Genomic DNA, 17,962 nt, shown 5'->3' with positions numbered 1-17,962 from the left:
CAAAAGAGAAATAACTGGTGAAATGATTTCTTTTATACCTTTTACTTTAATAATTATAACACATTCAAGTGGTTTTAATTTATTTGGAAAACATTTGAGTAGGTTGAAACATCCTTCAGTACTGTGCTAGCTTCACTTTTTTTTTTTTTTTTTTGAGCTGTGAAAAAGTGAGGAAACACAATGAAACTCCACTTGTCAAATCTGTTCTCCAGCTCCCTCTTCACGTCTCTGGCTACAGAAGTGGTATGTGGCGGGGGCTTGGGGATGACAGCCCTTCTGCAGCCAAAGATACTGTCTCTAGTGTTTGCTTACACACAGATACTCTTCCTCATAATCTTAAGTTTCTATATTCTCCCCAGATATTGGTAACACTTAATTCTTTAGCAGTGGTTCCATTTAGACTGGAATTTCATGTAGGGAAATAGTGATCAGAGTTCATGCAGTCTAATGATGTTCAATCTAAGTTGGCACCAACCGTTAGATAAATTGATACATTTGACACATATCAACTTAACAACAATTATATATTAGAAAGTGATTGACTCATTTGCTAATCTTTCAATGAAACGGAACGATATTATTTTAAGCAGGCTATGTTGGTTATTTTAGTTGAAATCTTGTTTGAATTATCCCCTCAAATATAGGTGTGCTTAATCTTTTTCCATTTTTGTTTCTCTCTGACCTTTGCCAGCATTATTTAGAGCCTCCAGCGAAACTGTGTGAAGCTCTAGTAAGATATGGACTTAAGACTGAGGATTTTTTTGTCCTAAAGCACGGCGAATCAAGATACCTTAACACTGATGATGAAGACGCTGAGTAATACAAACATAAGAGCTTTTCATGAAAAAGGCATCATTTGATACAGTTGTGAAAAGACTAAGAAATTCATGAATATTATGATTTTTTACATCTGGAAACAACTTCTGTAGGGTTATGTTCTGTTATAACCTGATACTAATATGATTGCTGGTCCATATAAACGAGTTCAGAGGTGGGTCATTAAAATCCACATTAGCCAACTCATTATTTAAGGTCCTGTCTCAGTGACATAAACACTGCAATGGGTTGTGTTTTTTTTTTACTAAAGCATTCTACTTTCATGGTAGGGTTTTGAGGTTATGAAAAACCGATTTTAAAAACTCACTTCTCTTTTTTTTGTTCTTAGGAGCCTTCTGCAAGGTGAGTCAAGGCTATATACCTACCTAGATTTTCTCAGAGGCCTGCACAGAGAAACATTTTTCATAGTTACAGAGTAAATTATGACATTGATTCCCATATGCTTATAGCAATTTGTGCTCTATTAAGATTATGCCAAATGGTAAGTGATTTATTTTTTTTAACATAAAAACATAGGAGTTTGGGCTAAGTTACCATTTGTAAAGACAATTTTTTAAAGAGAGGAACAGTATATTCTATGGCACATCTACAGTCCCTATGGCAGAAGCCCTCTGAGCTGGAAATTGTGGTTAAGAGACGTGACTTATGAAATTTTCTATTTTTAATTTAAAAGTCAGACCTGCTCAGCACAAATACAGCTGCAAGGAAATAATTTAAAAAGACAAATGCACATCTTATATGTTGACAGACCATATACTTTGGATTTTTATTTTTTCCCTATTCCATCTCCTCTCTGTGTATATATACTCATTTTTTTCCTGGTTTCTTAGCTCAAACTCCAATGTCAGCGAGATTTATAAGTATTCTATGTTTTACATGATTGTGATGTTTTATATTTTTATATCAAATGATCTTTAAGTACGGTTCTACTTGTATTAAGCCAGTGTGGAATGGTAGTGGTTAGTAAGAGACAGTGATTTAGCTGTAGATGGGCTCTGCAGGCACGTGGTGACTGACCCTTCCTAAGGGGGAGAGCTGGGCAGAAGCCTGTTCTGTCTTCCTGAGAGAGTCTCAGTAAAAATGAATTTTATTCATACAAAATAATCAAAGTACAGGTTTTTCTACACCAAATGCTACCCAGGCAGTGCCCTGTAATTTCTTTCACATATATGTGCACATTAGCCATTCAATCTGAACTTCAGTCCTGCTTCTACCGTGGACTCTGTGCCTCAGTGTCCTCGCGTGCAACAAGAGGATGACTCCCACCTACCTCCAAAACCGAATAAATAATAGTCAGTTTTTTTTTTTTTTAAAGCACTTTGAAAATACATTGCCTACTACAGATAGGTAGATTTGAAAGTGGAACACAGGCTACTGCTTTTGATATATTCAAGCATATATAGGGGAGTAAAACATTGAGGACTGACAACTTTATCTCCTGCATTTTGTAAATTTGCAGAGTTATAGCCAAAATAAATGTAAATAATCTATAGAAATTTCAGTATTTCTATCTACAAAGATGCAGCAAATCTGTTAAGGGGAAATGTATATGTAATACAGGTGAATGTATATGATTTGAGGGCACTAAAGCACAGAAAATTTCCCCATAAAATAAACCTTCAGAAGGAGAAAAAACACACTTTCACTCCAAAGGAATATTTTGCAAGCAGATAGGAGTCAAGACATTAGGCTTATTGGTGGATTAGCTCTGGCACGTGTTGCCCTAATACTAGCCTGTGCTCTGTGGTTCCTGTCCTCGCTGTTGCACGCCAGACTGAAAATTCATATCTCACCTCACCTCTGTGAAGCAAGCCATGCACATCTTGCGTAGTTATTTTTTCTCCTTCAATGGCCTTAATGTTAATTTTGTTTCCACATGTATTGTTTAACTGAGGGTCTCCAAGCACTTTAATTGGACCTGCCTCATTTTTTAGGCTTCCTGCCTCATTTTTTAGGCTTCCTCCATGCTTTAAGTTTTATCAACATTAGCATTACATTAGCATTCTTTCCACTTTGGCATTTTGTTCCTTAAGTACATTGAGCTTCATCTTTCCTATCTACATTTTGAAGGGTTTTATGTGCAAAGCAAAGACAGATTTTGAAAAATTAGACGAATGCCCTCTGTTCCCTCCAGTCAGTTTAATACCTTTCATTTGTCTCATCCTCTAAGTCGATTTCATTTTTCTCTTTGATTAATTAGCCAGCATCCATACCAACATGTGAGATTTTATTGAAATCCATTTCTTCTGTGGTCTGAGGAACACTTTGATACTCATTGCCCAAGAGGGTGGGGCCATCAAATAGGACCACCTAAAAAAGTAAGATGTGCCCTACAAAGGTAAAGCTCTAACTGTGCATTTTCACTGTGTAATTCTTTCTAGATAGTTAAAATGACACCCCCCTGCCGATTTTCTCTAGCAGTTTGACATTTCAAACTCAATGCTCTGATCTCCAGGAAATGTTATTTGTTTGAGGAAAAGAATAGAGGGAGTTTTAGAATCCAGTGCTGCTACAGCACATTAAAATCTAATCTTGATTTTAATGTGTGTACATTTTGAATATATATTTTCATTAAATGAGGAAAACTACGCAAAACTGTTATAAAGAAATGTGCCTTTCAGGGAAGTAATACTTAAGTTTGCATCACTGAAAATGATTCTTAGCTCTCATAATGTACAGCTAGTTGAGAAAATTCATCATATACTGAATGTTTTCTACTATAAAAACTATTTCTCCCAAGTTTCATTTCTGTATCAGTTATAACCCTGAGAAAGCACATTTTTCTGTTTGAAGATTTGTAACAACTTCCTTTGGAAATGTACGTATTTAGAAATGAAATTCAAAGTACTCTTTTCTTAAAGCTTTGCCTTAAATATATGAATAGGAAACCTTCTGCTTGCAAACTGATTTACTTAATAACCAAGCATAGTGGTGGTCATGAACTTGAATATTACAAAACATGGGGATGTGGGGTGGAGAAGGGGAAGTCAAATATAACAAACTGTTACAGTAGCTTATGTGACAAAGATACTATTAAAATAACAGCTGAGAATTTTTATATCTTGTAATTTTAGTCATGTAACTGAGAATTTTTATATCTTGTAATTTTAGTCATGTAAATTAATTAATGAATAAAACTTTTCACTTAAAGGGAGAAAATAATCTTGCCACTTTTTTCTACTTAAAAAAAAACCTATGAATTTTTTACTCTGAACATAAATTTTAAACACTAGACTAAACACCTGTACAAAGAAAAGTCGTTTCCTCACTCTCCAATCCTCTCAGGAGTCTGGGTTTCATTCTAGATAGACCAAAATGCCTATATATGAATGACAGAAGCATTCTGTCCATATATAAGCATGTGTTTTCAGATTTAAAAAACCACAAATGGAGTCACATTATAGCTATATTTTTCTACAACATGTATTTTGAAAAACAACTGTATTTCATGGATGGCCTTCTGTATCAGCAGACTTCCTCTTTAAAGACTAGATAACTGATTTAACCAACTGCCTTTGGATGGATTTTGATTGATACCAGTATGTTATACACAGTAAATAGGAGCAGGTATTAGGAAACATTTTTCCTAACAGTTAAAAGTTTTCATGGACTAAAAATAGATTCTAATGATTAGAACAGACCGGAGTGCCAAGTGGCAGGTGGCCTTTGGGAGTACAGGATCTCATCGGTACTAGAAGAACAAGGTCCTTCTGAGGGCAGTTAGGAAACAGTGTTTCTGTCCCAGTGGAGTAACTGCAAATCACTTTCCACAAGGGAAGAGTAGCTTATACACGAAAGGTCACTGTTGCTCCGTGTAGAGGGAATAGCTGAAGTAGCTTAGCAAAAAGCAAAAACAGTTTCAGAACAAGCTCTTATACTCATTTGGTATCAATAAAATGGTCCAAAACAAACCAGAAGACCATGGCAAGTTGTAGCTGTGTTGAAGATGAAATGTATTTACAGTACATGGTATTTTTACCATTTAAATTCAGCAGTTGAAAGAATCTCTTTGTGAGGAAAGTGAAAATGAGAAATTTCGGTGTATTACTTATGGACTGCATTACTCTTTGGAAAAATATAACCAAGCAATTAGAATTTTGGTATGATCGTTGTTACCTTTTCCTTCACGTCTGCATCATGGTGCTGAACTAAAGCTTTCATTTTCTGGGCACATTCTTTTCCATACAACAGGGAAAACAGTGAACCTGCAGGGAAAGTTGGCTGCATAGCTAAACGGCGCTCTTCGTTGAGGCAGTTTGTTATATTCTGAAGCAGTGTGAGAACTCGAAGAAGAATCTCCTTTGGTACATGGCCATCAAGAAGTGAAAGGAATGATGAGTCCACCTGAAATAGGAAACAATCAGAATTAAAAATATACGAAAACATTTTCCATGGGTCTTTTCACAGGTACTGAACACATTTTAAAAATCCTGTTATGGAAAACTATCCTTGAGACAGCATAACATAAATGTGTAAAATCTTAAGCACCCCTGTATCGTATACCAAAGGAAACAGGAGGTTTTGTGTCTTAGCTTAAAAATACTATTTTCTGGGAATCCTAGAATGTAGTCATTTTTCCTCTTTAAGATCCATCATATATAGTCATCATGGAAACTCATTAATTCAAGGTGCCAGGCATAAGGGCTGAGCAGATGAATAAAACAGGGTCCTTTTTCTATGGGATATTCTATCATAGTACAAACTATGCTTCCTTCAAAACACCACAGTTTTTGATTATCTCGCTCATTTCTTACATTTTCTGTCTGCTCTACCTAGACTGTAAGCGCAAGCAGACAACACCACATCATGCTGTACTCACTGGTATATCCTAGCACCAAGCTGGGCATCGGGCGCATGGTGGGGCCTCCATGAACACTAGTGTCTCCGGACACTGAGACACACTGAGCATTAACAGGTCAAGTATAAAAGGTGCGATAAGTACCCCAAAGTGAACAGAGACACAAAAATTAACATTTATTACTACTAGGGAGGCCTTTCCAGAACAGTTTTCAGAAGTCAAATATGGTCATTACAGAAAATTGAGGTAATTCATAAAGGCAAAGAGAACCAAAACAGAAGGAAAACCCACCTCTAATATTGCTCCTCAGGGGGAATTCCTGTTAATACTTTGGGATAAATCCTTTCCTTCTGGATCTGTCTGTCCAAATTGATATATTTATATAGACAGCACAAATACGCAGGTACTTACTTGGGCATCAAGAAGTCGATCTGTCATGGCTGGGTTTTCAGACAAATTCAAAAGGAGCTTCAAAACTTGAACCTGAAACAAGAAAAACATCAGATTATTTCAGACAACCAAGCATGGATCTTCTCTACCTGACATGCTGTCTCCCAACCATGTCCATATTTTAAAGTCCTGCCTGTTCTTCAAGGTCTGATTCAAATTCTCTCAAGTCGTCTCAATTCATTTTACTTAAAAATCTTAGTTTTTCAATTATACTGATAGGGAGAAAATAGTGAATGTCTTCACTTCCCACCACTGGCCCACACAAATACCTAACACAGGGTAACTTTAACATGTTACATAAATAATCTTTATTATGATTACTGTTATGTAAAATGTGATCTTTGGAACAAAAAAGCCATCTCTCAAATTTCAGTTTATTTCTACTTTAAAGTATGAAAATTTAGGGAGAGTTTGGTTATGAAGACTTACAATAAGGTGCTTTTTACTAGCTTTCTGTGATTCCTGGTGCATACTGTTATGTGAAAAATTTTACAATCTTTTAAACAGATCCAATGATAAAATCAGCAAAAACATGTTAACAACTTACACTGGACTAGCTAAACTACTTGCATTCTTTTTTTGGCATTTCATTTTTAATTGGAGGATAAATGCTTTACAGTGTTATGTTGGTTTCTGCCATACATCAACATGAATCAGCCATAGGTATACACATGGCTTCTGCCTCTGGAACCTCCCACCCCACCCCACCCCCCTCTAGCTTGTCACAGAGCACTGGGTTTGAGCTCTCTGCATCATACAGCCAATTCCCACTGGCAATCTATTTTATATGTGATAATGTATATGTTTCGGTGCTATTCTCTATGCATCCCACTCTCTCATCTCCACACTGTGTCCATATGTCTCTTCTCTATTTCCGCATCTTCATTGCTCCCCTGCAAATAGGTTCATCAGTACCATCTTTCTAGAGTCCATATACATGTGTTAATTTATGATACTTTTCTCTTTCTAACTTACTTCACTCTGTATAATGGGCTCTAGGTTCACCCACCTCATTAGAATGGACTCAAATGTGTTTCTGTTTGTGGCTAATATTCCATTGTACATATGTACCACAGCTGCTTTATCCATCTATTGATAGACATCTAGGTTGCTTCCATGTTGTAGCTATTGTAAATCATGCTGCATTTCAGTTATGGTTTCCACAGGGTATATGCCCCATAGTGGGCCTGTTGGATTATATGGTGGTTTTATTCCTAGTTTTTTTAAATTTTAGGATAATTGCTTTTCAGAATTTTATTGTTTTCTGTCAAACATCAACATGAATCAGTCATAGGTGTACATACGCATTCCTAGTTTTTTTAAGGAGCAGGACTTTCCCTAATCTCCTTGCCCTATGGAACAATTGCTGGGAAAAGAGGACATGCTGCCGCCATGTGGACACTTCCCATCATTACAACTGGAAAAACCAGGGCTGAGGGGAACTATGGACTTTTGTAAGCCCTGCAGAGCTATTAGTGAAACCTGCCCTGGAGAAATATGCTGTGGTAAGCAATCAAAAGAAAATTCCAAATAGGCTCAAATTTCAAGCCACTTCAGGAGGTAAGTTTTACTGACAACATTCTTTTAAGAAATGAAACACATAAGAGGATGCTCACCATCACTCATTAATAGAGAAATGCAAACTGTCACTACAATGAAGGATCACCTTACACCAATCAGAGTGGCCATCATTAAAAATTCTATCAACAACTGCCAGGGAGGGCGGGGTGAAAAGGAAGCCTCCTAGTCTGTTGCTTAGACAGTAACCTGGTGACAGCCATGACGGAGGACACTATGGAGGTTCCTTAAAAAATTAAGTAGAGCTACATTTGATCTGGAATCCCACTCCTGGATATATGTCTGAAAGAAACTGTTGAGACAAAATTCATGCAGAACCACCTCAAAGGGTATTTGAGGAGAAAACCAGATTTTGAAAAGTCTCATGCAGCCAAGTATGCATTGGACAAGAATTTTTCACATCCAACAAATGGAAGCAAACAAAATGTTTATCAAGAGAGGAATGGATAAAGAAGTGACACATATACACAATATGACTCAGCCAAGAAAAAGAATGAATTATTGTGATTTTCAGGAACACAGATAAAACTGCTGCTGCTGCTGCTAAGTCGCTTAAGTCGTGAACGACTCTGTGTGACCCCATAGGCAGCAGCCCACCAGGCTCCCCCGTCCATGGCATTTTCCAGGCAAGAGTACTGGAGTGGGTTGCCACTGCTTTCTCCAGTGCATGAAAGTGAAAAGTGAAAGTGAAGTCACTCAGTCGTGTCCGACTCTTAGTGACGCCATGGACTACAGCCTACCAGGCCCCTCCATCCATGGGATTTTCCAGGCAAGAGTACTGGAGTGGGGTGCCATAAAACTAGGGGATAATTAAAGAAGTGAAGAAAGTCAGAATCAGAAAAATACAAATATCACTTAAAAGTGGAGTCTAAAAATACACATAGGTTACTTGAGAAAATATAAGCAGACGTGAGTTAAAAAACATACTAAATGAGAAGGAGTAAGGGATAAATTATACAGTTTAGATGTAACAGATATAATCAGTCTATATGAAATAGATAATCAACAAAGACCTAGGTATAATAAGGGAGTTCAACACTCTAATAAGCTATATGGGAAAAAAATTTGATTGTGAATCGATATGTATATATGCAAAACCGAAAATACATTTTGTATACCTACAGCACTCATTACCTTGTATATCAATGTTAGTACAGTAAGAAATAAAAGTGAATTTAATTAAAAATAACAAGGATGGAGACAAGCTTTCAGTCTGTGTTGTCATACTTTCCACTTTATAATTCAACACTGAATCAGGACTTTCACTGAGGCTCTGGTTGCTTTAAATAACCACAGCTGGGCTGAGGAGAGCCTGCCATTTTGTGGCCACTGTTTAGATCAACAACATTAACAACAGAGTTGAGTGGTATTTAATCTTCACAAGGCCTGCAGGGCTCTAAAGTATACCTGTTCTCAAGAAATGCCCTGGGGTAAATCAACAATAGAGAATTGAAAACAGGGCAGACTTTAAAGGAGCCAATTTCAAGAGGCAAATTTTATTTACACTTCATAAAATAGAAGCACATCGAGAGACACAGAACATCACTCATTATTAACATATACACACTAATGTATATTGACTAGATAAAAAGGAGCTACTGAATAGCACAATGAACAATACTGAACTATAATCTAATAATCTATATGGGAAAGGAACCCAAAAAAGAAGATTCAGGGCTACACACAACTTAATCAAGGTCCTGTACATCAAACAAACACAGCACTGAAAATCAACTCTGCACCAATGAAAAAGAAAAAAGGGGGGGAGGGAGGGTGCCATGAAGAAATGCTGTCACCTTGTGGCTCTTTCCCTAAGGGAAACTAAAAACCTGTGCTGATGGGCAATTAATATTCACAAGGGGCAGTCAAGAAAAACACCTGCCCTCAAGATATATCCTGGGGTATTACATCAGAAAAGATTTCAAAACAGGGCAGATGCTCAAGAGCCCAATTTCAAGAGCTGTTTCACTCACCTTGTTTACAAAAAGAAAGGGAAAGATGTCAATATTGCTACATATTAGAGAAGTGCAAATCCAAAGTACAAAGATTTCCTCACACCATTCACAATGGCCACTGTCCAAAAGACAATGCTGGAAATGGTGTGGAAAAATGGAAACCTCCCTGCACCCTTGGGGAGAAGGTAAATTAGTAACAGCCACGATGGAGAACAGTGTGCAGGTTGTTTAATAAAGAAAAAGGGGGATGAAATTAGAGTACTCACTAACATATGGAAAAATAAACTCCAAACATATTAAAGACCTCAACAAAAGCATGAATGCTCTTTTCTTGAAAATACAGGCAGAACATGCTTTGACATACATTTCAGAAAGTTCTTTTTTGATCCACCTCTTAGAATCATGAAAAATTAAACTAATGGGACCTAATTCCACTTGAAAGCATTGGCACAGCAGAGGGAACCATAATTACGACAGACAGACAACCCTTAGAATGTAACTAATATTTGCAAAGACACCCATGAGGAATTTATCTCCAAAACACACAAACAGCTTATGCACCTCAATATCAGAAACAACCCAATCAAATAGGGGCACAAGATTTAGATGAACATTTCTCCAAAGAAGACACAGAGATGGCCATTAAGCACGTGAAAAGATGCTCAGCATTTCTAAGTTATTACAGCACTGCAAATCAAAAGTACAGTGTGATATCACGCAGTTCAGAATGGTCATCATCAAAAAAATCTACAACAATAAATGTCGGAGAGGGTGTGGAGAAAAGGGAACCTTACTACACTGTTGGTGTGACTGAAAGTCAGTAAATCCACAAAGAACAGGACAAAGGTTCATTAAAAACTAAATGGAGAAGTATCATAGGACCCAGCAATCCCGTTCCTGGACACAGATCCAGAGAAAACTATAATTTTAAAAGACAGATGCATCACACATCATGACAAAGTGGGCTTTATCCCAGGGATGCAAGGATTCTTCAGTTCACAAATCAATCAATTTGATACACCACATTAACAAATTGAAAGATAAAAACCATATGATTATCTCAATAGATGCAGAGAAAGCCTTTGACAAAATTCAACGTCCAATAATGATAAAAAACCCTCCAAAAGCAGGCATAGAAGGAACATACCTCAAGATAATAAAAGCCACATATGATAAGCCAACAGCAAACATCCTCAATGGTGAAAAATTGAAAGCATTTCCCCTAAATGACAAGGATGCCCACTCTCACTACTACTATTTAACATAGTTTTGGAACTTTTATCCACAGCAACCAGAGAAGAAAAAGAAATAAAAGGAATCCAGATTGGAAAAGAAGAAGTAAAACTCGCACTGTTTGCAGATGACATGATCCTCTACATAGAAAACCCTAAAGACTCAACCAGAAAATTACTAGAGCTAATCAATGAATATAGTAAAGTGGCAGGATATAAAATTAACACACAGAAATCCCTTGCATTCCTATACACCAATAATGAGAAAACAGGGAAATTAAGGAAACAGTCCCATTCATCATTGCAATGAAAACAATAAAATACTTAGGAATAACTAAAGAAACAAAAGACCTATATATATAAAACTATAAAACAGTGATGAAAGCAATCAAAGAGGACACAAATAGATGGAGAAATATACCATGTTCATGGATAGGAAGAATCAATATAGTGAAAGTGAGTATACTACCCAAAGCAATCGATAAATTCAACACAATCCCTATCAAGCTACCAAAGGTATTTTCCAGAGAACTAGAACAAATAATTTCACAATTTGTATGGAAATACAAAAAACCTTGAATAGCCAAAGCAATCTTGAGAAAGAAGAATGGAACTGGAAGAATCAACCTGCCTGAGTTCAGACTATACTACAAAGCTACAGTCATCAAGACAGTATGGTACTGGCACAAAGACAGATATAGATCAATGGAACAAAACAGAAAGCCCAGAGATAAATCCATGCACTATGGACACCTTATCTTTGACAAAGGAGGCAAGAATATACAATAGAGAAAAGACAATCTCTAACAAGTGGTGCTGGGAAAACTGGTCAACCACTTGCAAAAGAATGCAAATAGAACACTTTCTAACACCATACACAAAAATAAACTCAAGATGGATTAAAGATCCAAATGTAAGACCAGAAACTATAAAACTCCTAGAGGAAAACATAGGCAAAACACTCTCTGACATAAATCACAGCAGGGTCCTCTATGACCCACCTCCCAGAGTAACCAATATAAAAGCAAAAATAAACAAATGGGACCTAGTTAAACTTAAAAGCTTTTGCACAACAAAGGAAATTATAACCAAGGTGAAAAGACAGCCTTCAGAACGGGAGAAAATAATAGCAAACAAAGCAATGGACAAAGAATTAATCTCAAAAATATATAAGCAGCTCCTACAGCTCAATACCAGAAAAATAAATGACCCAATCAAAAATGGGCAAAGAACTAAACAGGCATTTCTTCAGAGAAGACATACAGATGGCTAACAAACACATGAAAAGATGCTCAACATCACACAATATCAGAGAAATGCAAATCAAAACCACAATGAGGTACCTTCTCATGCCGGTCAGAACAGCTGCTATCAAAAAGTCTACAAACAATAAATGCTGGAGAGAGTGCAGAGAAAAGGGAACCCTCTTATACTGTTGGTGGGAATGCAAACTAGTACAGCCACTATGGAGAACAGGGTGGAGATTCCTTAAAAAACTGGAAATAGAACTGTCATATGATCCAGCAATCCCACTGATGGGCATACACACCGAGGAAACCAGAATTGAAAGAGATACGTGTACATGTTCATCGCAGCACTGTTTACAATAGCTAGGACATGGAAGCAACCTAGATGTCCATTGGCAGATGAATGGATAATAAAGCTGTGGTACATATATATAATGAAATATTACTCAGCTATTAAAAAGAATGTATTTGAATTAGTTCTAATGAGGTGGATGAAACTGGAGCCTGTTAAACAGAGTGAAGTAAGTGAGAAAGAAAAACACCAATACAGTATAATAACGCATATATATGGAATTTAGAAAGATGGTAATGATCACCCTATATGTGAGACAGCAAAAGAGACACAGATGTAAAGAACAGACTTTTGGACTCTGTGGGAGAAGGCGAGGGTGGGATGATTTGAGAGCATGGCATTGAAACATGTATATTATCATATGTGAAACAGATCGCCAGTCCAGGTTTGATGCATGAGACACGGCACTCGGGGCTGGTGCACTGGGATGACCCTGAGGGATGGGATGGGGAGGGAGGTGGGAGGGGGGTTCAGGATGGGGGACACATGTACACCCACGTCAATGTATGGCAAAAACCACTACAATGTTGTAAAGTAATTAGCCTCCAATTAAAATAAATAAATTAAAAAAAAAAAAGACAGATGCACCCCAACGTTCATGGCACCACTATGTACAATAGTCAAGACATGGAAGCAACCTAAGTGGATGAGGACAGATGAATGGGTATATAAGATGGGATACATACACACACCAGCAGGAAGGAAGGAAGGACAATTACGTTTAATACTAAGTGAAATAAGTGAGTCAAGGAAAGACAAGTATCATATGATACCACTTAGAGATTGAGTCTAAAAATGGATACAAATGAACTTTACTAAACAGAAAAGGCCTCAAAGACATAGCAAAGCACCTTATGGTTACCAAAAGGTAAAGGTGGTGGGCAGTAAGAAATGAGCAGGTGGAGATGAACATACTCTTTATAATCAAAAAGAACTCACTGTAGGACAAGGACTCCTACTGGTCAACACTATATAATAAACTATATGGGAAGAAAACCTATATATATATATATATAGACATATTCACATATGTCTATGCATATCTGAATCATGGTGCTGTACACCTAAAAAAAACAAACACATCTTACAACATTGTAAGTCATCTATACACCAATACAAAATACAAATTACAAAAAGAAAATGCCGACTATTCCCCTTAGGCCTCGGTGACTGGGGCTGCTGTCACATCCCTGAAGCCTGGGCAAGCTTGGTTCCCAAGGGTGGACTGACGTGAGGCTGATGGGTCTGGGGAGGATGTGCCAGCCAGTGAGCCCTGCCCCATGGACCTGGTGTGCCTGTGTCCCTCTGCATGGGCCCACAGCCTCCAGATCCAGGCGGGTCCTCCTGCAGCGAAACTATGGCTGCTGCACCCAAAGGATGGTGGAGCCTCTGGGTCGGAAGAGCTTTGAAAAGTCCTCTGGGCTCCATGTCTCCTGGTGGTGGGGTTCCCACCTCCAGCCTCCTTCCTTAGGGTTGCCCCACCTATGGATGAAAGCACCCTCTGCAGAGTGGTGTTGCCGGAATTGGGATTTGTCCAGGGGATAAAGTGTAAGGAGGGCTTCCCTGGTGACTCAGATGGTAGAGAATCTGCCTGCAATGCAGGAGACCCGGGTTCAATGCCTGAGTCAGGAAGATCCCTTTCAGAAGGGAATGGCTACCCACTCCAGCCAGTATCCTTGCCTGGAGAATTCTATGGACAGAGGAGCCTGGCAGGCTACAGTCCATGGGGTTGCAAAGAGTTGGACATGACTAAGCAACAAACAATAAGGAGTAAGGAGGGAAGAAGGTATGAGACACAAGCCTTAAATGTGTCTTCTGGCACATTCCACTCTTAACTTACAATCCAGGAACAGGACCTTCCCCTAAGGCTCTGGTTTCCCCAGTAACCCGAGTTGGGCATAAAGACATGCTGCCACCTTTGGTCATTTCCCATAACAACAACTTTGAAACCACTGTTGATGGGCACTTAATATTCACAATGCCTGCTGGGCTGTAAGTAAAAAAAATCTTCCCTCAAGAAATGTCAGAAAGGAGGTAACCAGGAAATTTTTCATAACAGGGCAGATGTTCAAAAAGCCAATTTGAATAAGCAAGTTTAACTCACTGTTTACAGAAATCACATGAAAAGCTGTCAGCATCACTAAATATGAGAGAAATGCAAACCACAACTTCAACGAGGTTTGAGGTATTCACCTCACACTGGACAGAACAGCCATAAGCAGAAACTCTACAAACAATAAGTGCTGGAAAGGGTGTAGAGAAAAGGGAACCCTCCTAGGCTGATACTGGGAATGGAAACTGGCAACAGCCACTGTGGAGGACAGTGCACAGGTTCCTTAGCAAGGAAAATGAGAATGCAATTAGCATACTCCCTAACCCTGTACACAAAAATAAACTCCAAATAGACTGAAGGAGAGATACTATGAAACGTTTGCGGAAAAAAGCAGAACATGCTTTGACATAAAATGCAGCAAGTTCTTTCTTGATCCACCCTTTAGAATCATGAAAAATAAAACACAAATAAACAAATGGGACCTAATAAATATTAAAAGCATTTGTATAGCAAAGGAAACCATCAGTGAAAGAATAAGACAACCCTCAGAATGGGAAAAAAAAAAAAAATTCTTGCAAATGAAGATACCCACAGGGAATTAAATCTCCAACACATACTAGCCACTCTCACAGCAAAATATCAAAAAACAAACTACCCAATAAAAAATCGGCCAAAGATCTAAATGCACATTAAGCACATGAAACGATGCTCAGCATCACTAGTTCTTAGGGCAAGGCAAATCAAATGTACAATGAAGTTATCACCTCACATCAATCAGAATGGCCATCTCAAAAAACCTACAACAATAAATTCTGCAGAGGGTGTGGAGAAGGGAATGTTTCTACACTGTGGGTGGGAATATAAATTGGTACAGCCACTAGAGAGAACAGTATGGAGGTTCTTAAAAGACTAAACACAGAAGTACCAAGTGGGACTTCCCTGGTGGTCCAGTGGGTAAGACTCTGTGCTCTCAATGCAGGAGGCCCAGGTTCCTTCCCTAGTCCTAGATCCCCCATGCTGCAACTAACGACCCACATGCCACAACTGAGACTCTGCACAGCCAAATGAGTAAGTAAATATAAAAGAAGTACCAAATGACCCAGCAATCCCACACATGCAGATCCAGAGAAAACCAAAATTTTAAAAGACACCTGAGCCCCAAATACCGTGGCAGCACCAAGTCCAACAGCCAAGACAGGGAAGCAACGTAACTGCAGAAGAACAAATGAACAGATACAGAAGACGGGGTACATATGCACAAGGCGATTACTCAGACATAAAGAAGGATGAAACAATGCCATTTCCAGTTACGGGAAAGAAACTAGAGATGATCACAGTAAGTGAAGTGAGACAGGGAAAGACAAGTATCATAGGATTTCACTTCTGGTGGAATCTAAAAATGGATACAAATAAACATCTTTACAAAAGAGAAACAGCCTCACAGATTTAGAAAAGAGACTTAGAGTTACCAAAAAGGAGAGGTGTGGGGGGTCAGGTAGTAATTAGCTGGTTCAGATCAATATATACACCTTAAAACAGGTACTCAAGAGCTCTTAATAGTCACAAGTCTGACAGGTCTGTAAATGCCATCTGCCCTCAAGAAATGTCCTGAGATAATCATAGAAAACACAAGCTAGAATCAAGATTGCAGGGAGAAATATCAACAACCTCAGATATGCAGATGATACCACTTTAATGGCAGAAAGTGAAGAGGAACTTAAGAGCCTCTTGATGAAGGTGAAAGAGGAGAGTGAAAAAGCTGGCTTAAAATTCAACATTCAAAAAACAAATATCCTGGCATCTGGTCTCATCACTTCATGGCAAACAGATGAGGAAAATGTGGAAACAGTGACAGATTTTATTTTCTTGGGCTCCAAAATCAGTGTGGACGGTGACTGCAGCCACAAAATTAAAAGACATCTGCTCTTTGGAAGAATAGCTATGACAAACTTAGTGTAATAAAGAAGAGATATAACTTTGCCAACAAAGGTCCATATAGTAAAAGCTATGGTTTTTCCAGTAGTCATGTATGGATGTGAGAGCTGGACCATAAAGAAGGCTGAGTGTTGAAGAACTGATACTTTCAAACTGTGGTGCTAGAGAAGCCTGTTGAGAGTCCCTTGGACTGCAAGGAGATCCAACCAGTCAATCCTAAAGGAAATCAACCCTGAATATTCATTGAAAGGACTGGTGCTAAAGCTGAAGTTCCAATACTTTGGTTACCTGATGTGAAGAACTGACTCGCTGGAAAAGACTCTGATGTTGGGAAAGATTGAGGGCAAAAGGAGAAGGGGGCGACAGAGGATGAGATGGTTGGATGACATCACTGACTCAATGGACATGAGTTTGAGCAAATGCCAGGAGATAGTGAAGGACAGGGAAGCCTGGCGTGCTGCAGTTCATGGGGTCACAAAGAGTTGGACACGACTTAGCGACTGAACAACAACAAATCATTGGAAAAGAATTCAAAAGGAAGGCCAACTTTCAAGAATCCAGTTTTAAGAGGTAAACTGTACTCACAAGGTATACAAAAATAAAAGCACATGGAAAGATACTCCACATCAGTAATTACTGAATCAATGCCAATCAAACCTACAATGAGGTATCACCTCACACTGGTCACAATGGCCATCATCAAAAAAGTCTACAAAGAATAAATACTGCAAAGAATGTATGGAAGAGAGAATCCTCCTACAATCTTGGTGGGGATGTAAATGGTGAAGGCACTATGGAAAACAGTATGGAGATTCCTTGAAACACTAAACATAAAGAAAATCATCATTCAAAATGATACACGCACCCCAATTTTTAATAGAACCCACAAAAATTTCCACTGACAGAAAAATGAAGACTAAGTGGTATATCTATACACTAGAATACTACTAAGCCATGAAACAGAACGAATAATGATACTGGCAGCAGCATGGATGGATCGAGAAATTATCATGCTAAGTGAGGTAAGCTGAGAGAAAAAACAAATATCGTAGGATATCGTGTACAGATGGAATCTATACATTCACATCAATGAACTAATTTACAAAACAGCAGCATACTCATAGACTGAGAAAAGCAAACTATGCTTATCAAAAGAAAGTTAGAAGGGAGGGATAAATTAAGAGTTTAGGAGGAAAATATTAATACACACAGTAATATATATCACGTTGATAAGAAAAAAGTACCTACTGGATAGAACAGGGAACTCTACTGAACGAACAAATTGTAATAACCTGTATGAGGGAAAAGAAAAAAACAAAAAAACATTTATCTTTTTCTCAATACCTGACCCTTCCAGAATCTGCCTTCTCCAGCTGGCTCCCCTGTGTACATGAGAGTTTACTGTGAACATATTCCCTTTGATCCCAGGCCCCTGTCCTATGAACTCCAACACTCAGCTTGTTGATTATGAGTAGAGAAATTCAATTCACAGTGATAATGAGCTATTACTAGGAAACAGAATGGC

At 38.2% G+C, this 17,962-nt stretch overlaps 2 protein-coding genes across 19 annotated transcripts in view; one reads left to right on the top strand and one right to left on the bottom strand.

The window, feature by feature from the left end:
* Window positions 1-3,996, top strand: part of NAPEPLD (N-acyl phosphatidylethanolamine phospholipase D) — an 89,019-nt gene extending 85,023 nt beyond the window's left edge. For 12 of the 17 annotated variants that reach the window (XM_081535789.1, XM_081535799.1, XM_081535795.1 and 9 more), the window contains one exon: window positions 692-3,996. In XM_081535789.1, the coding sequence (XP_081391915.1) occupies window positions 692-820 (129 nt within the window). In that variant the 3' untranslated portion in view covers window positions 821-3,996. The remainder of the gene's footprint in view (window positions 1-691) is intronic. The other 5 variants (XR_014067203.1, XR_014067201.1, XR_014067202.1 and 2 more) reach the window with 1 other exon arrangement.
* Window positions 3,731-17,962, bottom strand: part of ARMC10 (armadillo repeat containing 10) — a 68,963-nt gene continuing 54,731 nt past the window's right edge. For both annotated transcript variants that reach the window (XM_081535820.1, XM_081535821.1), the window contains 2 exons: window positions 6,047-6,118; window positions 3,731-5,181 (listed from right to left, as the gene is read on the bottom strand). In XM_081535820.1, the coding sequence (XP_081391946.1) occupies window positions 4,927-5,181; window positions 6,047-6,118 (327 nt within the window). In that variant the 3' untranslated portion in view covers window positions 3,731-4,926. The remainder of the gene's footprint in view (window positions 5,182-6,046; window positions 6,119-17,962) is intronic.

This window comes from Giraffa tippelskirchi, chromosome 10, assembly GCF_054371585.1.
Source record: "Giraffa tippelskirchi isolate mGirTip1 chromosome 10, T2T-mGirTip1v1.2.pri, whole genome shotgun sequence".
Classification (NCBI taxonomy): domain Eukaryota; kingdom Metazoa; phylum Chordata; class Mammalia; order Artiodactyla; family Giraffidae; genus Giraffa; species Giraffa tippelskirchi.
Note: the sequence above shows the minus strand (reverse complement) of the source record. Positions and strands in the feature narration are given on the sequence as shown.